Raw genomic sequence first — 22,663 nt, forward strand, 5'->3', positions numbered from 1 at the left:
ATAATGAAACTATTCTTTTCCAAATTGACCATAATACAGTAAGCCAAAAACACACAATTTAGGTATCCACAATTAGCAGCTAAAGGCATGATTGCATATTTCATGCTATATGAATAAACACGCGGACTGTAAATTTAAACTTTCAAGGAAGAGTTCAATCAGTGTCTTCTCCACAGAAATCAAAGGTGTTCATTCCTCTCCCTACTCTGTCTGTCTCTCACTTGTACAGTCGGCTGCTCCTTGGGGCAAGGGGCCGTCACGGCTCGAGCTTCCAAGAGACCTACAGCAAATCCAGGGTAGGAGTCACACAAAGTAGTGACTGAAGTTTTACAGAGACAAATCAGTATTTTTATCCTACTTCAGTGAAGTATTTATTTGATAATGAAAGTAAAAGAAACTATCTCTCTGAGAAGTCATATTGCTTTATTTTCTACACATCTTTATTCTTAAGTTAAAGCCAATGATGTAAGATATGAAAAGATTATTTTATGCTAAAATTTTATGACAAGCATTAACTTTTTTGAGTATTATGTATCTTCCTTAAAGGCAAGGCAGTTTTATCTATCAGGTACTGTAACTACAGTGCTTAAGGCCTAAGTTTGTGTGAGTGTGTGTGTGCTCAGCTGCATCCAACTCTTTGTGACCCCATGCATTGTAGCTCACCAGGCTCCTTTGTCCATTGCATTCTCCAGGCAAGAAGGCTGGAATGGGCTGCCATTTCCTCCTCCAGGGGATCTTTCCAACCCAGGGACTGAACCCGCATCTCCTGAGTCTCCTGCATTGCAAACAGATTATTTTACCACTGAACCATTGGGGAAGCCCCAGGCCTAAGTTTACTTAACAAAAAACTTTTTTTTAAACTTTCTTACCCCAAACTTTCTTTTCTCAGCCCTTTCAAACACACACACACACACACACACACACACACAGCCAATTTTGAAAACAAAAAATCCAATTATCTAAAGCAAAAGTGTAATAATTATAATCAGGGATTTTTTCTTAAGGTCAGAATCATCTAATACATACTGTGGCCTTAAAAATGTCATTAGTATACAACAAAAGAAAGTTTAAATAAATGTAAATTTCTTGGTAAATCTTCCAAGCATAAAATACTGCAAAATGCAATCTAAGTCACCTAATGAATCAACTACTAAATAGGTTGACAGCTACATTCAAGTTAAAAGCCAGAGAACATCTCCCCAAACCTATGGCTTTGCTTTTGGATAGCTCATCTAAACTCTCTCTCCTATCAGAAATAAAACAGCTGAACCCATCTTCTATTTCTAGTTTGTGACTGTGAAGCCATGACCTCTGCATTAACAAGTCTAGTCTTCAGTTCTCTGTAGCATGGTGGGTAAGGGGTAGCATGGAAATGACAGTAGAGAAGTGGGATTGCTAGATCAAATAAAAGGTCTATTTTTTAATATTTTGAGCAACTCCCCTAATAGTTGGACGCATCTACAGTCCCACCAACAGTGCATTCTAATTTTAATATACAGTATGTTTAGAAGATAAATGAGTTCTGAGGATGTACTATACAACATGACTATAGCTTTTAAAAACATTTAGTTATGTTAAATGTGACCTCTTCCCATTATCATTTAACAATCTGTATTCAACTTTATTAATTTTTCCTTTATCGTCTGATTTGTATACATTACTTTCCCTCTGAATTCCCCCCTAATTTGCCTCATATCTAATCTCCTTTCTGTAATAGAAGAGAAAAACAAGTTAACTTTTTTTTTCTTAAAATCCTATCTTTTCTAACCATCAAATGTTATGTCTGGTTTCTCTAGCACAGTGTGTTAAATTTGTTTTTGGTGCTTTGAATATTAAAGACATTAGTTCCTTTTCATGAAATGACATCTTAATAAAACCATTTTCTTTCAAACTTGCAACATATTATTTCCTTCCTGGGAGTGACTGCCCATCATCTTTAAAGTAACCATATTATTCAAATATTGTTTACTTTGGTAAATTCAATGTCTTTAAATTAAACTCTGTTTTTTGTTTTATACACTAGAAAGTGATTCCTGTGCTTTCATAAACAAGGATAGATGGGCATTTCAATATACAGTAGTGGATTTCTAAAGTCTATGTTTTATACAAAAAAAGTTAAATTTCCTTTGAAAACCGAGACTAGGAGTAGTTAACTTTTCCTAAGAAAAATTAATACTTTATTACCAGCTTAGACTTTGAAGATCACTGTGTATCAGGCTCTTGTATGGTTTCCCTTAGCACACAAGCTCAAAATGTTAGTTTTCCCATAAAAGTTATAAATATTTTTATTAAAAATTTATGAATGTTGAAAATATAATTGTATGAACATTGACCATTATGTTGAAGAGGCTTCTAATACATACAAAGTACCACAGAAAGTTGAGCTGCAAAGAAGTTTCCTGACTTGTATCCCAGAGAAACGACACCCCATAAGTAAAATGTCCATCTCCTGAACCTGGTGATGTGAATGTTTGCCCTTCCATGTCTTTTCTCCCAGAACAATAAGAATAATGCTACTCTCCATCTACAAAGAAAATGCAGCACATAACTTAGATAGTTTTTCCTAACTGGTGATAGGCCTTTTCATTTGCCCGTTCCTGAGCTGTCTAATGTGGTAGCCATTATACAACTGTGGCTTTTGAACACTTGCAATCAGGCTAGTCTAAGTCAAAATATGCTGTCAGTGTTAAATACACACTGATTTCAAAAATCAGCATGAATAACAGATTCAAAGGATACTGATTACATGTTAAAATGTTAATGTTGGATATATTAGGTTAGATAATTATTAAAAATTAATTTCACTTGGGTTCTTTTTAAACTTTTTTTAATGTGACTACTAGAAAATTTAAGATTATGTTTGTGGCTTACACTGTATCTCTATTGAACAGTACTGGCCTGGTCTCTCTCCCCTGGATCCCAAATGGTACATAATTATAGGTATAAAGAATGTGACTAAAAGTTAGGGGTATCACATGTTACAATGACAGAAAATAAAATGAACAGGCCAACATAAGGACTAAATATATGATGTCAAAATCTATAACTGGCTGCTGACTAGACATACCATGGCAATTATTTCCCAATATATACAAATATCGAATCACGACACTGTATACCTGAAACTAATATAATGTTATATGCCACCTACAACTTAATTTAAAAATCTATAACTAAAAGAATTAATCATTTATACTTTTAAGGAATCTGAGAAGTACCAATCGGTAAGAAGAACAGCAAGAAGTCAGTCCTGCCAACTCAGATCCTATTGGTCTGATCATTTGGGAGAATCCTGGTACCTGCAGTGCCTGAACGCTCACATGCTTATATCAATACATGTAAAGGATGATGATGACAATAACTGTCATTTACTGAACACTTGATTTACGTCAGTCGCATAAATAAATATTTCTCGTGTAATCTTTATACTAATCCTAAAGGTATATTAGAGGGTAAACTAACTGATGAAACAAATATCCTCCAAGTGTCAGCGACTTACCAAAATAAATGTTATTTCTTGCTTACATCTCATGGGGTGGCAAAGGAGTGGCAGCAGGCTCTGTTCCAAGCTTCTTCTGTCTTAAAGTTCTTGTTTCTCTTTGGTCTCTAGGGTCCTTTCCAATCAGCGGATGAAGAAAATGTACGAAGAGCACACTTGGGGGATTGTTATAGGTCAAGCAGGAAGTGGTGCATTTTATTTCCAACCAGCATTCCATTGCAAGAATTCAGGCCTGGACACATCAGTCTGCAAGAGAGGCTGAAAGTATTTATTGTGCCCAAGAATAAAAGTAAAACATTAGCAGTCCCTGCAGCAGGTATATGTTATTATCTCTGTTTTACAGATGAGGAAACTCAGTCTCAGAAAGATTCAAATAAATTCTGTAAAGTCACAGATCTAGGAAAAATTCAACCACAGGTCTGTAGGACTACAAAGCCCATGCTCTTTCTAGGTAGCACTGCAGAACTCACTGGGAACTGTCACCATCTCAGTATACTTACTTCAGTGGGAGGATTAAGCAAATGGTCAGGAGCTGACAGAGGACTGAACAGTCTATCCTCTCTTACCATTACAAGAGGGCAAGGTTGAGAAAATCTGTTTAGACAGTCAAGATTTCACTTTGCATCACTAAAGAATACATCTATATGACAAGAATCCTCAACAAACAAAAAAATAGAACCAATGAGGTGGATTATTTTATTAACAAAATACCATAGCCAAATACATAAATACCTGTGATATTTCATGATTATAGTCTGACAGGATGAGTATGAGAAGATCAAAGAATATTCATATTTTGAAGGCTAGAATAATCTCCTATTTATCCAGAATCCGAAACCACTCAGAACACCTGAATAATCAGATTTATTTTGCAGTGCTATTGAATAATGATTTTTGCTTGCATTTGTGAGCCTAAGCCACCCCCAAGATTTTGAAGTTTCTTCTGAATTATCAAAGAGAGATTTTATTATATTGCATGCATGCTAAGTCACTTCAGTCATGTCCGACTCTTCAATACTCTATGAACTGTAGTCTATCAGGCTCCTCTGTCCATGGGATTCTCCAGGCAAGAATATTGGAGTAGGTTGCCATGCCCTCCTCCAGGGGATTTTCCCAACCCAGGGATAGAACCCATGTCTCCTGTGTCTCCTGCATTGTAGGCGGTTTCTTTACCACTGAGCCACCAGGGAAGCCCTTTATTATATTAATCTTATCATTATTATAAAATAATTCATTTGAGGTTGATCATTCATGTAGACTACTTGTAGTAAATCATCCACATTGTTCAAATATTCAGAAACGTTCCATTCCTTCCTATTTCTGAACGAACAAAAACTGACTGCATTTAGGGGAAAGACTGAACATGAAGTGATTAAGAGGAAAGGGGATTATTTTCTTCATAGGCAGATGACTAGTGAGCTGGCTATGAAGTGCAGATAAAATTGCAAGGTATATACAGATATCAGTACAACAATGTGGCTATAAATGAGATAGACATCAAAACACATCAAAAGATTACAGACAAAAAGTGTTAGAACTACGTAAGAAACCATGAGGTTCAAAGATTTGAAACTTGAAGTTTATAGGAAAGATCATATTGGGATCTAAATTACTCATACAAATGATCAAATTTCTTTTAGTGGCCATTGAATTACACAACTGGTTTGGGTGGGAAAGTCTAGAAGCAAACAGATAGGAAAGTTATCTAAAAGGTTGGCAACTGTGATAGTGAAAAAAAGAGCCAATGATGTTAGTCATTTGCTATTTTGTTTCTCTATTTCTGTATTCATCACACTTAGGATCACTTCTATATCATGTTAGTCAGTACTCCTGACTGTACTAAATCTTACGGACATGTGTCTAAGGTAATATAATTTGTTTTCCTTTTCAGTTCCTTTGTCATTCTCAGAAGGTTACTTATCTAACCTTCACCCTCCTTGGGACAATCTTTCACTGTTCTCATAACATACTATATTTTCTAAGCTTAAAGTGATTTTATCATGTTTCTACAAGTCTGGAGCAAAAAAAAAAAAAAGAAAGAAAAAAGATTACATGTCTTAACTCTGTACTTATGCGGACATGACTTGAGTTAAAACTTTTTCTCTTTCTGGGTGAATGGCATTTTCAGATAAGCAATTTTCCCCTGGGCTTTGTTTAGTACCATGTAAGTTTTATTCCATCAGAGTTTTATTCTACTCCCTACTACCTTACTCAGAGGTTATCCTCAAAGCCAAAGCTGTCTCAGCTCAAAAAGTGATGCAGGACTATACAAGACCACTGGAAGTTGTGTATTTAATACTATGTGTCAAGCAGCATGCAGCACACTTTCAGATATCCCCATTGTCATCCTGTGACTCCAGTCATCTGATCTGTCACCTGGAACCTTATCCTCTCTTTGAAAAAGGCTCTCACGAGAAATTCCAAAGCTGTACAAGTCTTCTCTGAATTCTCCTCTATATTTATCTCCTCTATATATTATCAGTCAAAAGTTTTAGTTTTAGGATAACATAAAACTCAGCCAACCTACTTATGCATTAAAAAAGGCAAGGGAGATCTTATGATAAGGACACAGGAATATTTTATAGAGCTCCAGGGTGTGAATGAAGCCAGGTCTAAGAAAAATTCTATAAACATAAATTGGAACTTCATTTGGATTCTGAATCTCATCTCTGTTCCTCTCTGAATGCTTTCTTTATTTCCTGTCTCTCTTCTTTCCTTTTCTCTATCCACTGACACATTGACATTTTCTGCTTCTCTACTAGAAACTACATATGAAAAATGGCAAATCTGTCTCTCTCAAGTACATATATGTCGTGGTTCACCATCTGAGTGGCTGAATTTTTAAAATTTTATGTAAATATAGATTTCTATGAATAAAAAAGAAAACGTCTAACCAGCCCAGCGTGAAACAAGTGCCTATTCTGGGTCTAATCAAATACAAAGTCAAGAGGTGTGCTATTCAAGATGTTTGCTAGAGGCTCAGCATTAACTCTAGAGAACTAGGTCGCTGTGAGTTGAACTTGCCTATTCTGGGTCTTATCAAGTTGTACAAAGTACAAAGTCAAGAGATCTGTTATTCAGGATGGTTGCTAGAGGCTCAGCATTGACTCTAAAGGAGAACTAGGTCATTGTGAGCTGAACTAATATACATACTCTATCATCCTCATTCATCTTCCCAGGTCTGACTGAAAATCTTTATCAGCTTTGGTTTATCCTTCTCTTTTATTTACTATATAGTTCTTTTGCCATGAACTATTCCATTCTTCTTTCAAAATTACTCCTTTATCTATCCCAACTCCATTCCTACTGACTTTATCATTTTCCAAAATGACAGTTCAAAAAAAGGATAATTATTGTCAATTTGAGGCTTCCCTGATAGCTCAGTTGGTAAAGAATCTGCCTGCAATGCAGGAGACCCCGGTTCAATTCTTGGGTAGGGAAGATCTCCTGGAGAAGGGATATGCTAGCCACTCCAATATTCTTAGGCTTCCCTTGTAGCTTAGCTGGTAAAGAATCTGCCTGCAATCCAGGAGACCTGGGTTCAATCCCTGGGTTGGGAAAATCCCCTGGAGAAGGGAAAGGCCACCCACTCCAGTATTTTGGCCTGAAAAATTCCATGGACTGTATTGTAAAATTTGCACTTTTTACTAAGATAAAAACTTTTTTTCCCCTCATTTTATAGACTACTGATATTTCTGCTCTACTGGCTTGTGTTATGGACCGAATTGTGTCCCCTCACCACCCAAATTCATAGGTTGAATTGCCAACCCCCAGTATTATTGTATTTAGAGATACAGTCTTTAAAGAGGAGATTGAGGTTAAATGAGGTTAGAGCTCTAATCCAATACTTGCTCATATGCGTCACACTCTTTGTGATCCCATAGACCGTAGCCCGTTAGGCTTCTCTGTCCATGGAATTCTCCAGGCAAGAATACTGGAGTGGGTTGCCATTCCCTTCTCCAGGGGATTTCAGAACTGGCGTTCTTATAAAAAGAGAAATATCAGGGATCCTTGTGCACATAAGAAAGGTCACGTGAGGTCACAGTGAGAAGGTTGTCTGCAAACCAAGGAGACACCAAGCCTTCATCTTGGATTTCTTAGCCTCCAGAGAAAAGAAATTTCTAAGCCACCCGCTCCATGGGATTTTATTATGACAGTTATGAATGATCCAAGGTTTACCTCTGTGAAATTATTCATTTTTCTTTCATTTTTTTCTGGTAAGAGCTCACTAAACATTAAGACTATTAGCTTTTCATACAAATATTTTTTCCCAATTTACCCCTCACCTTTTTATTTTGTTTCACATACTGACATTATTTTAGTGTAATCAAATTTTTCAGACCTTTCCTTATGGTTGCTGCATTTGAAATCATGCCTAGAAAGTCCTTCTCATTCCTATATTTATATTTACCCATTCTCTCTTCTATTTTTTGTCTCATCTGAATTTTATTTTTAGTGCATGTTAAGATACAGATCAATACTTCTTTCACATAGCCAACGAATTATCCCTATACCACTTACTCATTTTCCCAGTTATCTGAAACTTACTTTTAGCATACCCTAAATATTTATACGCACTTAAAACTCCTATTGCTTTTTACCTATGATGTACATTCATTCAGTGGTTCACCTTGAAGGTTATATTTTTCCACATTTATCATTAAACGAAAAGAATTCTCTGCAAGATTCACGAAACATTATTTTTGGTGACAAATTATTAAAAAAAATATAGTGGAAAGGTTTTTAAAATTAAAATACTAACATATAATTGCTTCTATCTAACAATAAACATCGAAATAAATATACACAAAACTATCCATGAACCAATGAAGGAGCTGCGGGTTTAGTTGAATCATCTTACTCATCAAAAATAAATGAATAATGATAGAGAAGAAACTACCTGAGGATTGTCGGTTGGCTTTTTCAGGCTCCTTTCAAGAGAACAGTTGTCCTTTCTTAAAAAAAAAAAATAAAAGTTATCAAAAAAAAAAAAAATCTTTTTCCTCTGGGACAGGAGAGCTATTTTTATACATCATTACTTATTGTTGGAAGAAAATCTACTTAATGTGGGTCACTGGGTTAAACATTGTGATATTTTTTCAAGCAAAGGGTAAAGATAAGAACTAAGCAGTGTAAGGCTCTGCCATGTCCTTGTTGAATGTGCTTTGATACCACTTGAGTTTCTCTTGTCCTTATTCAAGGCCAGAACCATTCCAGGAATTTTAGAGAAAATTCTAGACATTTGAAAAGCATGCCAAAGCTTTAGCTATTTTCATTATCCATTATGAAAATGCTTTCCATATGGCAATTACTTTATGATCACACTGCAAATGTGGAATGTATTATCAACATGGCTTTAGAGGCGATGAAACTGAGATTCGAGGAATCTTATAAAACTTCCAAGATCAAACTGGTAAGTTCAATCCAACACAAATCTCTGGCGCTCTGCGGTGCCGTGGGGCCCACTGCGCAAGTGGAATAGTAAAGTCAGACAAAAGTAAAGACAAAGTTGGGACAATCGCAGAGCCGCAGCAGATGAAGATAAAATGAGCCATCCCGGCCTCTGAGGAAACTTCCGAGGTACGCACGGCGCGTCGCCGGCCGAGGCAGACGGACGGCGTGGAAAGGGGAGCTCACTGAGAGGGTGGCCGCATAAAAACCTCCCTCAGGTTTTCCAAGACCACAAGGTAAGCAAGTTAAAAACCACAGCGCCGCGCTCAGTCAACAACTCGTAACGGAGACGAGGCAAAATCCCCCGCAAAGCGTAACTCGCGTCCTCCACAGCGGCTCCTCGACCGCTAAGCCCATCCCGACATCCTTTGCGCCGCGTCGCGCCGCGCCAGCCTTGAGGCGCTTGGACCTCTTCGGCCGCCGTCGGCTCTGAGTTGCTACGGACAACCAAGCTGCCATCGCTATGTCTTTGCAGCAGACCCCTCAGTCGCGGGTGTTCGTGGAACTGCTTCCCTGGGCTGACCCGGGCCGGGAAAATTATCTGCTCTCGGGCGGAGAGACGCTGCCGGGCCTCCGCCGCCCTCTCTCCTCAGCGCCGGCCCAAACTCCCACCCGCGAGGTGCATGTCAGCGGCACCGCGGAGGTGTCTGCGAGCCCCGACCGGGCGCAGGTGGTCGTGCGGGTGAGCAGCATCAAGGGGGCGGCGGCCGAGGCCAAGAAGAGCGTTTGCCGCCGCCTGGACTACATCACGCAGAGCCTCCGGCTGCAGGGCGTGCAGGTGAGCGCTCCGCCGGCCAGGAGCTTCCAGCCCGACCGCGAAAAGCCGGCGGCGGAGGGTAGGGGCGGGTAGGGTTTTGAGTGTCTGGGACACCTTTGTGTCTTCGGCCGCGTGAGGGGCCGCGAGGATCTGGCCGAGTGTATCTCTGGCCCATCCTCCTTACTTCAATTCAGTCGCTCAGTCGTGTCCGACTCTTTGCAACCCCGTGAATCGCAGCACGCCAGGCCTCCCTATCCATCACCAATTCCCAGAGTTTACTCAAACTCACGTCCGTCGAGTCTATGATGCCATCCAATCATCTCATCCTCTGTCGTCCCCGTCTCCCCCCGCCTTCAATCTTTCCCAGCCCATCCTTCTAGGGGAAAGTAATTATCAGCTGCAGTGACTTATAAAACAAAAGAATTAAAATTGAGTGGGGTTTTATTTGGTATCACTTGTTGCAGTAATTTGTTTTTAACCTTGAAATGACGAACTGTTAAACTTGAAACAATAAGATGTAAATGCTTGCATAAGTAGTGTGCTAGACATTGAATCATTTTTTTGTTTTTATTCTGCACCCCTCCTCCCAGCCTGGGAAAGCTTTACATGAAGTGATTCTTCGGTATTTTTCGCAAAAAGTAATGTGGGCTGGGGCGGGATAGGGGGAATATTGTACCCATTTTCGTTTTATAAAGACTCAAAATTTTCTCCGAATTGTTTAGTTTTAGCTCAAAAAAGAAAATTAAGCCAGTATATTGTACATGCCACATATGTGAAATACTTCTTCTTACCAGAGATGATCCTGAAACAAATCTCTAAATAAATCTTGCCCTAAGCCCACTTTAAAAAAAAAAAAGAAGAATGAGTCTTCTTTAATTCGTACAACACCCCTGTTAAGCAGGTTTTAATATCCCCACTTTCCAGATTTAAGGAAGTTAAATAATGCTCTGAACACCCAGGGTTATATTTGAACTCCTGTATTCTCAAAACCAAAATCTAGGTTTCTTTCAACTATCCTAGGCTCCAGATAATCAGAATGAAAGAGAATTAGAAAGCACAGACTTCATAGGCTGTCTCAGATCCCTCTTATTACAGAGTAGCCTGAAGGCCAGAGCTGTGATTTGTGTCCCCCCAACACTGAGTTCTTAAAAGTGCTCTTGTTAGAAATGACACACCCTGAAAAAGCAAGTCTGTATTTTAAGGAGAAGTTTTATTTGTACTTATAAACATAGATTGCATTTATAAACATAGATGTATTTTAAAAGTCATTTTGAAAAGATGCCTCTAAATGATTTTACAGTTTAGAAGGATCTGCTGCTAATTATAAATTATGTGAATAAAATGAATTTAATATATAGAAATACATTTTCTCCCCAAAACTGCTGCCAGTGCTGCAGACATATTTGAATAATATAACTAGTTCTTAAGTTTTTTGCTTAAAATGTATATACGAAGCTCCCATAGCTGCAGCTTCTAATATGTAAAACAGGATCAGTCACTACATCCAACTTAAAGTAAGTACATTAAAGACTTAGTGTTCAAGACATGCAAAGGTCAGTAATCTCCAGATTATCTCTGCTGATGGAGGGAAGCAGTGGTAAATAATTTGTTCAGTAGAAAATGCAAATAAAATCATTTATATTACATTTTGGGTGAATTTAATGGGTCTTCACAAAATCTTTATTCATTTTAAACTTTAAAATCTGTGTTTATAAACATCACTCCCCTGATTAAAAGGCCCCTCATATTCCAAACTCTTTCACTTAATAGATGGAGCTTAACTCTGTCATTTCCTGTCATCTCCTCCCCTCATAGACTGACTTCCCTTCTTTTTCCTTTAAAAACCAGCCCAAGTTCACTTCTTGAGCACTTTTTTCCTACACTACTCCCTGCATACCATACTCCATTCACCACCCTTAATAAAATGTATCACTTTATATTATAATTACTGCTTTCCTTGTCTCTCCTCCATATTCTAAACCTCTCCAGAGTGGAGATCATTTTGTCTCTTCTTTGCTTTGTCTTGGTGGGTTATGTTTCATACTCCTCACATAATGTGTACTTAGAAAATGGTTTTTAATAAACTATTCAGCTATCATATAGATCATATATAATTTTATGGTTATATATAGTTTCACCTGTGACGGCATGACCTCATTTTGAGTGTTTTCATGGAAAAATGTTTTCAAGTTCCAAGCAATATTTACTCATTCAACCGTAAAATACTTATTAAACATTCCTGATCACTGCATTTTAAGTAAAACACTTATTAAACATTCCCTATTACTGTTCCTATTTTTCTGTTATCTTTTCTTTAAACTTTAAAAATTAAGAGAACTTTAACTTTAGAGATTTAGAGAACTTTAGAGATTTAACTTTAGAGAACTTTAAAAATTAAGATTATTAATAACTATCTCTCATATATTGCAAAAATTTTCCCAATTTCTTATTTGCCATGTAACCTGTTTACAGTATTAAACATTAAAAATTTTAAAGATTTATTTAAATTCTCTTAATAGTAAAATTTTTCATGATATTTTTGAGTCTTTTAGTAAATCACTTAAACTCTTCGAAGTTTTATTTTCTTCATAAGGAAAGCTTCTCATAAGGAGATTAAAGCTAAACGATAAGAGTTTTTAAATTCCCCAAATTTGTAAGAACTAATGTAATCTGTTTTTATTGTTTTCTTGTTCTGCTTCATATGTTGGTTAAAGTACTATTGTTTTTATTGTTTTTCACTTCAAATAAACATTTCTCCCGCAAAAAAAAAAAGTTTTCTGACTTTGGTGTAATGCTTATTGGGTCCTTCACAAGCCTGAAGCTACATAACTATTAACTAATATTTCCTGGACTTTTTAGGGACCCTTTATAGTACATTAAATATTTACTACATTTGGAATTTATTTTGGTATAAGGAAAAGGGTTTTGTTTTCTCCTAAATGGGTAAGTTGCCGTACTTACCCATTTAGAAGAAAACATCTATTGAAACCATTTATTAAAGTCTATCTTCCCCTTACTGGATGTGCAAGAATCTAACTCAAGTGCCCTTAAAAATAAAAATTACTGCTTTATTTGATTTTATGGTTGATTCAATAATAAGAAAACAGATAGCTCAATTAAAAGCACAAAATACCTGACCATATACTTCACCAAAGAATATATACAGATGGCAAGTAAACACATGAAAAGATCCTCCACATCATTTGTCATTAAAGAAATGCAAATTAAAACCACAATTTGATACCATTATGCATGTATTAGATTGACTAAAATCCAATACCATTGATGATAGCAAATGCTGGCAAAGATGTGGAACAACAGAAATTTTCATTCATTGCTGGTAAGACTGCAAAGTGGTTTGGCCACTTTGAAAGACAGTCTTACAGCTTCTTACAAAGTTAGACTTACTATAGGAACCATTAACCCACAAAAGAATCAAAGACTTACGTTCACATATAAATTTGCACAAGAATATTTATAGCAGGTTTATTCATAACTCACTAAAACTTTAAAACTTGGAACAGCCAAGATGTTTTCAACAGCAGAATGGATAACTGTTACATCCATGCATTGGAAAATTACTCAGCAATAAAGAGGTGCAAGCTATTCACAGAATAACATGAGCAAATCTTAAATATTATAAGCTAAAAAAACGGCTTCAAAAGGTTTACATTCTATGATCCATTCATGTGACATTCTGGAAAAGGGAAAACTATAGGGACATAAATTGGTGGACAGGTTGTTTGATGGCAAAGTGGTTAACTATAAAGGAGGTGCACAGAGAAACTTTTCAAGGGGAAAAAATTATTCTGTGTGGTACTGGTGTGGTGAATACACTTGTCAAAACCCATAAAACTGTAAATCACAAAAAGGGGACACTAATTATGCAAATTAAAAAAAAAAAACCACAGATCAATTCCAGGACAGAACCCAGACTGTGACAAATGAACCTAACTCTGTTACAAATGAATGACATAATTGCACTGAACATGGGGACAGAAGGTGAGCAGAGTATCCTAAGTAAGTTTGGAAAAATATTTTACTAGGAACTAATGATAAAGATGAAAGATACATAAACTCTGTACTCTAGTTAGTATATGTTTTTACAAGGTTTACTGTTCTGAAACTGCTTTATATGTATAGTAGGCTTGAAAAATAGGTGGTTGGTGGATGAGGGAAATCAGGTTTCTGACTACTGGAGAGGAAATTATAGATAAGGAAGGAAGGTTAGAATGAACTCTGTGGTTCTTAATTAGAGTTAGAAACATCAGTATGAACTCATGTTTAGCTTAGTATATATCAGATGGATAGATACAGAAACAGTTGTGGATATATGTGTATATGTCACAAAGAGTTGGACAAGACTGAGCAACTGAACTGAACTGATATGTACCATAGAATAAAAAAATGATAACATCAGAAAAACCTGAAACTGAGGTATATGGAACTCTATACTATCTTGGCAACTTTTCTGTAGATTTTAAATTTTTCTAAAGTAGAAGTGATTAAAAGGTTACAGAACAGCATATAGAGTATAATTTCATTTATAAAAAATTCTATACATAGATCTACAAATTTTTATGTGCATGGATAGATGATTTAATTAAATGTTTACTGAAATATTAACATAAGGGGTTTGGAGACTATTCTTTCTCTAGTATTAGATATTCATTAATTAGTGTATATTATATTTATAAAAACTATAATGTTAAGTGAAACAGTAAAAGATACTTTCTTTTCTGCTATCTTTCCTAAAATTATTTCTCTAATAGAAGTCTTATATATATTTATCAAATGAAGTGGGGGAAAACTGAAAAAAGACCTCTAAGAAAATAGAAGATATGTTTACATGTCATAAAAGAATACTAAATGACAAATGTTTCATGTATCAAGTTTCATGTTTTCAACTTTAAGCAATGTATACAGCATTGGTTTAGTTTATATTTATCAATACTGTAGTTTTCTACAATGAATAATTATTACCATAAGATGATAATATCACAAAAATGAATTAATATTTTCATTGAAACTGACATCAGAGCTATAATTGGAACTTAAGTTCAGATTTTCAGGTTAAAGCTTTTTAGAATTTTCTAGGTCTATAAATGGCTTGAAATTAGTGTATATCTTAAAATTCATGTGCATCTAAATCCTTTACCAAATAACATAATTAAGTGATTGAGCATCATCATCTTTATTTAGCATGTATTTTTAAAGATATAAACATTTATAAAATATAAGTTCGGCCTATCCCCAAGAGTGGGAGTAGGTCAAGAATTCATTTCACTAAATTTTAAAACCCTTTTGAAACATAAATAAGAAGTTCAACTTTTTTATCAGAATATATACCCTGTACTTACCCAGAGAATCAAAAAGCATTAATGTTACTTTTCTAAGAACAGGCTGGCTTAGGTCCAGTATTTCAGGAAATGTTTACATCATAATGGTATTGCATCTCTGTTTGCCGAGTGCCTTCTCTGTCAAGCATTTTATTCACAACTTTTCATTATTCACAACTTTTCATTAAATTCTCAAGTCAGTTCCATGTGATCTCGGAGGTAATAGCAGTGAGTGGCAGCTTGAAGCAAGATCTTAGTTTCCTGCCTGGGAATCAAACCTGGGCTGGCTGGGTGAAAACCAGGAATCCTAACCACTAGACCACTAGGGGCTAGAGGCAGAGCCCTGGCCCTTGACCTCTTTGAAAAAAGAATTTTACTAAGAGACCAAGGTTGTAAAACAGGCAGAGATTATTAGAAGCACCATACATATGAAAGAGCACAAAGAAAAGCAGTTTATTTAGGACAGAAGCAAAGCAGAGCTACACACTCAGAGAAGAGTTAGGGCATCTTTGCTAAAGGTGTGGTCTGAATTGCTAAAATAGGGGCCTTCTTCCAGGTCTTTGTTTTCCTCTAACCAATTATCTTGCTTGTTGCCCACATCTGATCTGACTCAGGGCCCTGTCCAATGTGCGCATGAATCTTTTGGCCAAGATGATTCCAGCACAAGGGTCTCTGAGGGGTTGGCAAAACATATTATGGGTTAGCACCCCCTTCCTTTTTGACCCCCTAGGAACTTTTCTGCACATGTACAGTCAGGGAGGTCTCTTTTTCCTGAAGAATGAAAGATGTGGTCATCTTTTTACTCTAGCAGGGCTTAGTTCCTCTCTGCTCCTGCCATTATCTTTTCCCCTGAAATTTTGGGGGAGGGAGAGAAGAGGTCCAATTGCTCAGCCTGACAAACTCCAGTGGCTCAGCCTGGGGCCCATCTACCTACTACCTCACATGCAGTGTAACACAATTTTATAAGTGTGGAAACTATGTCTCAAACAGTTGAGTAACTTGCCCAAAGTTGCAATACTATATGTGTTCAGTAAATTAGTATTATTTGTGAGTTAAACATTTTGTAAACTCTAACATCCCTACAACATTCAGAATGTTTTAGGTACAAATAATGCTTCATATATGTATATCACCCTAAGTTCATACTTTTTGAACTAGCTAATGTAAAAATTACAAGTGGAATGACAATTATGATGAAATATCAGCAAATATTTATAGGTTTCTGAATTTATGTTTTTTTAAGGAAAGTTTTAAAGCCAGTTCTTTTCACATATTTTCTTATTCTGATTTTAATAAGTACAAGTTTATACTTTATGTTTTAGAGTAATTGCATTTAGTAGCCAAACATTTAGTAATCATATTCTTGTACTTTCTGTTTCAGTCAGAAAATGTAACTGTGACAAAAGATTTTAAAAGGCTAGAAAATGCTTATCACATGGAAGCAGAGGTATGTATTATCTTCAGAAATAATTGGAAACAGCATGACTTTGTGGGGACAATTTGCATTTAATTTTATTCTTGAAAGTCAAGTACAGGAGAAATACTTCTCATGGTGTTGATTAAAGATCATTTTTCTCAAAATCATTTTTGGTTTTACATATATGGGTGAGATTTAAGAGAAATTGTTTTGAAATGGAATAAAAATAGCAAGAGGGAAGTAGCATTTAATTGCCACCTGAATAAAATTTTAGTAATGTTATCATGTAGTCAACAGGAGGAAACACTACAGAGGAAAAATTTCTTCTCCTCAGATAAATAGCAAATTAATAGTCATAGCATCAAGGGTTGAAAGGCTTCAACATTCTTTTGTTTCACAAGACAATTTTATTTTGTGTTAAGATTTATTTAAAAATAAAAACTACTCAACCTTTGCACAAATTGAAAAAATTGCTTATTTTTTTACACACAATTAATGAAAATATTTAGTTCCTACAACTGTTGCGCTTTTTACTTCCCTTCAATGATTTTATGATCAGGACTTTATGAAGTCAGAGTATGTTATAAGTAGTCACAGCTAGGTTAGAAGACTGCTGTCTCTTTTTGACTCCAAACTTCTTGGAGTATGTGCTTAGTCATACTGCTTCCTTGCCACAGGAAACAAGCAAGAGTTGGATCAGAATGGAATCTTGTTAATCCAGTCAGAGAAACTTTGCCTTTAGAGATGGAAAATACCTCAAGAAATCACCTAGTCCTACCTTCAGGTAGATAATAATTATTTTTCCTAGATTTAAGGGTGTGGCTTTAGACTAAGATAGCTTAGGCTCAGACTTTTTAAAGATCATATTACAAGAATTAGAATGGAACTTAGAATCCTGGCTTCTTATCTCTTGAGTTAGTAATTATAATACACTGTTTTCCTTATATTTACTTGAATAAATTTGTAATTTTTTCACTTAAAATTTAACTATCTAAAGGAATTTTTAAAACACTTATAATGACCTTGGGATTCTCCAGGCAAGAATACTGGAGTGGGTTGCCATTTCCTTCTCCAATGTATAAATCATATTTATATTTGATTTATGCATTTAAGTCATATTTCTCCTATCTTATATTTCCCCTATGTTCAGCAAAAATATTGTTCAAAATCAAAGGCCAATTATAGACTTTTTCAGAAAGGTGAAAGAATTCATTACCATAGACCTTCAGTCCAAGGAATGTTAAATGGAAGGTGGGTAGGTGGAAGAGAATGGTACTAGAAAGGAATAGGAATCTACACAGAGGAATGAAGAACACTGAAAATGGTAACTACCTAGGTAGATATGATATTTTTCTTATATCTCTATAACTCTACACCTATATAAAAATAATTGTTTAAACAAAAATGATAATGATGGACTTTAGGGATTATAACATATGTAAAAGTAAAACATATAACAGCAATAGCATGAAGGGAGAAATATAATATCTAAAGTTTCTTCTGTGTGAAATGGTGTATCTCCTGAAGGTAGATTGCGATAAATCAAACATGTATATACTGTAAACTCCAAACTTGTTACTAAGGTAACAAGTTACAGTAAAGAAACCAATGAAGGATACTAAATAGAATAATAAAAAAAAATAGTCAATCTCCTCCAAAAAAGGCAGAAAATGGGGAGAGGGGAATGAAGAAAATATGAGACAAATAGAAAATCAGTAGCAAGATCAAAAGTTTAAATATAACCATATGAATAATCACATTAAATACAGATAATGTAAGGGGCTTCCCCAATGGCTCAGTAAAGAACCTGCCTGCCAATGTAGGAGACATAAGAGAGACAGGTTTGATCCCTGGGTCAGGAAGATCCCCTGGAGGAGAGCATAGCAAGCCACTCCAGTATTCTTGCCTAGAATGTGGACAGAGGAGTCTGGCAGGCTACAGTCCATAGCATCACAGAGAGTCAGACACAAGTGAAGCGACTTACACACACACACATGTATGCTCATGCATATTACTTATATATATACTTACATATGGTAATATGGTAATATACATATGGTATATGTATGGTACATATACATATGGTGTATGTATGGGCTTCTTAGGTGGTGCTAGTGATAAAGAACCCGCCTGCCAATGCAGAAGACATAAGAGATGTGCGTTTGATCCCTAGATTAGGAAGATCCCCTGGAGGAAGGCACAGCAACCCACTCCATTATTTTTGCCTGGAGAATCCCACAGACAGAGGAGCCTGGCAGGCCTTGGTCCATGGGGTCACAAAGAGTCAGACACAACTGAATCGACTTAGCACGCACACATGTGAGAGGAATGACTAATGATACAAGAGATGGGGTGGAATACTTAGGATTATTTTGTTATTATAAGGTTATTATATTATTATACAACCCATGAAGTGGTATAGTGTTATTTAAAGTGGACTTGGATTAGTTGTAAATATGTATTATGTACTTTAGGGAAACCACTGATAAAAGCTTGAAAAATACAACTGATATACTAAGAAAGTAGAAGAAAAAAGGAACCATGAAATGCTCAGTTAAAATCACAAAATGCAGAAGACAGAAAAAAGAACAAGGGAGACAAATAGAAAACAGTAAAGAATATGGTGGATATTAATCCAGCTATATCAGTAATGCTTTGAACATCAGTGGTCTAAATGCAGCAACTAAAAGACAGATTGTCACAGTTGATCAAAAAACACCACCCAACTATATGTTATCTATGAGAAATCTGTTTTGAAAGAACAGCATGTATATTATCTATGGTGAAACAGATCACCAGCCCAGGTGGGATGCATGAGACAAGTGCTCGGGCCTGGTGCACGGGAAAGACCCAGAGGAATCGGGTGGAGAGGGAGGTGGGAGGGGGGATCGGGATGGGGAATACGTGTAAATCTATGGCTGATTCATATCAATGTATGACAAAACCCACTGAAAAAATAAATAAATAAATAAAGGGGAAAAAAAATATAAAGATATATAGATTAAATCCATGGAGAAAAATTAATGATACTAACACTAATAAAAAGAAAGCAAGAGTCACTATTGTAATTGTAGACAGAGCAGACTTCATAATACGGAGTTATCTAGGATACAGAAGGGTATCATGTAATGATACAGGGCAGTTTTCCAAGAAACATAACAATCCATGGGGACTTCCCTGGTGGTCCAGTGGTTAAGACTCTGTGCTTCCAGGGCAGGGGGCGCAGGTTTGATTCCTGGTCAGGGAACTAAGATCCCACATGCCACATAGTGGCACAGCCAAAAAATAATACAGTCCTTAATATGTATTCTCCTGAGTGTCAAACTACATCAGGCAAAAACTAATAGAACCTCTAGGAGAAATAGGTGAGTCCACTATCATAGTTGGAGTCTCCAACTTCCTTTATCAAAAAGGGACAGATTCAGGGACTCCCCTGGTGGTTCAGTGGTTAAGAGTCTCCCTGGCCATGCAGGGGACATGGGTTTTGTCCCTGGTCAGGGAACTAAGACCCCACATGCCATGGAGCAACTAAGCGTGTGGGCCACAACTAGATAGACTATACACCACACAAGAAATTCCACATGATGCAATGAAGACCCTGCATGCAGCAACTAAGACCTGATGCAGCCAAATAAATATTTTTTTTTTTAAAAAGAAAAGTCACTTTAAAAAGAAGGGACAGATTCCGCAGGCATAAAAATCTAGTTAAATTCAACAATACCATCAATTGACTGGATATAATGTACATCTACAGGCCTTCTCAGGTAGTTCAGTGGTAAAGATCTACCTGCCAAACAGGAGACATAGGTTCCATCGATCCCTGGGTCAAGAAGATCTCCTGGAGAAGGAAATGGCAACTCACTCCAGTAGTTGTGTAGAAAATCCCATGGACAGAGGAGCCATGGGTTCACAAAGAGTCAGACACAACTTAGTGACTAAAAAAGAACAACAAAATGGAAATCTATAAATTACTTCCCCCAAAACAGAATTCTTCTCAAGCTCTCATGGAACATTCACCAAGATAGCACACATTTGGAGTTTGGGTCTTTCAAGAACAAGCCACCCATTCTCAATACTTGGCTCTGCAGTAAACCTTTCTCTGCTCCCCTCCCCGCTAAAATACATTCTAGGCCAAACCTTATCCCTTAACAAATTTAAAAGTATAGATAATATGATGTCTGCTCTCTGATCACAATGGAATTAAACTAGAAATAAGTAACAGAAACATAATTGGAAAATCCCCAAATATGTGGAGATAAACAACACAATTCTAAATGACATGTGGATCAATGAAGAAATCCCAAGAGAAATTTTAGAATATTTAGAACTAAATGAAAATAGAATCTATCAAAAACTATGAGATGCAGCAAAAGCAGGGCTTCGAGAGAAATTTTAGCATTGAATGCATATAGTAAAAAGAAGAAAAATCTGAAATAAAGAAGCTTCTGCCTTAAGAAACTAGAAAAGAGAGCAAATTAATCCAAAGTAAGTATTGAAACCAGACAGAACATCAGTCTTCCATGGATAACATTTATGATGAAAGGCAACTGTTCTATATTGTATAAGATGACTCTTTGCTACTCCAGCCTGTACTTCAGTATCTGTATGTTATTGTTTTACATAATTTATATAAAGTGCTTCAGTACCTGTACCTTATTGTTTTACATATTGAGCTTGTGTAAAGTTTCCTTAGGAAAAAGGTTTAGTTTGCTTCCATAGAATGTTTTAAGACTACAGTTTTAAAGTATTGCTGAATATATAAGAACTGCTTCCACACAGTTAAAGGCAGATGGCATAATGAAATAGATGAGCTTTTGCATATAGATCTGAAAATAACTATTGGATGAAGAAGCATACCTCACTGACAGCAGTGAAGCATGAAGTAATTACCGCTAATCAGGAAGCTGGCTAACGTCTAAAGAGATGTCTAAAGAGTCACGAAACATTTATCAGGCTAAGAATTTAGCCAAATAATAAAATTGAAGGGGAAACCCCCCAATTCTGTTTCATAAAAAGTTCCTGACTGATTTTAAATGAAGTTTAAAATGTTCAAGTCAACATTAAACAAATTACAAAATTCATAAGCAAAAATAAATTCAGTAACAAAATTTGGTTTTAAGTACCAAGTAGGCCTTTCTTATCTGTTCCGTACTATAAAATGACTTCACTGTAATCTGTCTTTACTTTTTTTTAACTCACATTTAGAAAAAAATTTGAAATCATGCATCAAACATGAAAATAATTTCAACTGTTATTTCATTTACAGGTCTGCATTACATTTACTGAATTCGGAAAAATGCAAAATATCTGTAACTTTCTTGTTGAAAAGCTAGATAGCTCTGTTGTCATCAGCCAACCCCAGTTCTATCACATGCCAGGTTCTGCTGAGAACCTTCGGTAAGTTAAGCACATCTTTAAATGAATTATCAACTAATTAAACAAAACTGTTCCATCCTACAGTTTGTTCAATGTCTTACTAATAATCTCTGCATTTAATTCCTAAGACGACAAGCCTGCCTTGCTGCTGTAGAAAACGCATGGCGCAAAGCTCAAGAAGTCTGTAACCTTGTTGGCCAAACTCTAGGAAAACCTTTAATAATCAAGGAAGAAGAAACGAAAGAATGGGAAGGCCAAACAGATCATCCCCAGTCATCCAGACTTTCAAGTTCATTAACTGTACAACAAAAAATCAAAAGTGCAACAATGCATGCTGCTTCCAAAGTATTTATAACTTTTGAAGTAAAGGGGAGAGAGAAGAAAAAAAAACACATCTAAAATTCTGACCAAAATATATTGTGTTTGTATCTTTTTTGTCTATTTTTATACTTTTTATAATATTTGCTTTTGTCCTAAAAATAAATATTGTATAGTATATAATAAAGTATTTCACCCCCAAGTCTGTCAATCCTTGAATATAGTTCCACAGAATACTTATGTTTACTTTCTGTTTTCAAAAACTTATTATGGGAAATATTCTGGAAATAAATGTGTTATATACACTTGTATACAGACAGTTCACATAAGTGCATGTGTAAATAATTTTATATTTCTACTCTGGAAAGAAATGTTGACACAGTTATTAACATGATTCTTAACATTCATTTTTAGAAAGAACAGTGGGCTTCTCTGGTAGCTCAGTAAAGAATCCGCCTATAATGCCGGAGACCTGGGTTCGATTTCTGGGTTGGAAAGATCCCCTG

General features: G+C 36.1%; 1 protein-coding gene and 1 long non-coding RNA gene across 2 annotated transcripts; one reads left to right on the forward strand and one right to left on the reverse strand.

Annotated features, from left to right (window-relative positions):
• Positions 1–728: 728 nt before the first annotated feature.
• LOC122685549 lies at positions 729–9,294 on the reverse strand. Its single transcript, XR_006338438.1, has 4 exons — positions 9,088–9,294; positions 8,400–8,454; positions 3,500–3,745; positions 729–775 (listed from the first exon to the last, which is right to left on the reverse strand). It is a non-coding gene; the product is annotated as an uncharacterized LOC122685549 (long non-coding RNA).
• Positions 9,295–9,346: 52 nt separating this feature from the next.
• Positions 9,347–22,359, forward strand: IRAK1BP1 (interleukin 1 receptor associated kinase 1 binding protein 1). Its single transcript, XM_043890442.1, has 4 exons — positions 9,347–9,728; positions 16,428–16,493; positions 21,730–21,860; positions 21,968–22,359. Exons 1-4 carry the CDS (start codon positions 9,414–9,416, stop codon positions 22,236–22,238), a joined length of 783 nt encoding a protein of 260 aa, XP_043746377.1. The 5' UTR covers positions 9,347–9,413; the 3' UTR covers positions 22,239–22,359.
• The last annotated feature ends 304 nt before the right edge of the window (positions 22,360–22,663 follow it).

The sequence above is a fragment of the Cervus elaphus genome, chromosome 28, assembly GCF_910594005.1.
Source record: "Cervus elaphus chromosome 28, mCerEla1.1, whole genome shotgun sequence".
Lineage (NCBI taxonomy): Eukaryota > Metazoa > Chordata > Mammalia > Artiodactyla > Cervidae > Cervus > Cervus elaphus.

Excerpts from the sequence above, each read along its gene's own strand:
- IRAK1BP1 (XM_043890442.1), top strand. The coding sequence starts at position 9,414 with ATGTCTTTGCAGCAGACCCCTCAGTCGCGGGTGTTCGTGGAACTGCTT. Across the intron at positions 9,729-16,427 it reads TCCGGCTGCAGGGCGTGCAG|TCAGAAAATGTAACTGTGAC; the intron begins GTGAGCGCTCCG and ends TTTCTGTTTCAG. Across the intron at positions 21,861-21,967 it reads GGTTCTGCTGAGAACCTTCG|ACGACAAGCCTGCCTTGCTG; the intron begins GTAAGTTAAGCA and ends TTAATTCCTAAG.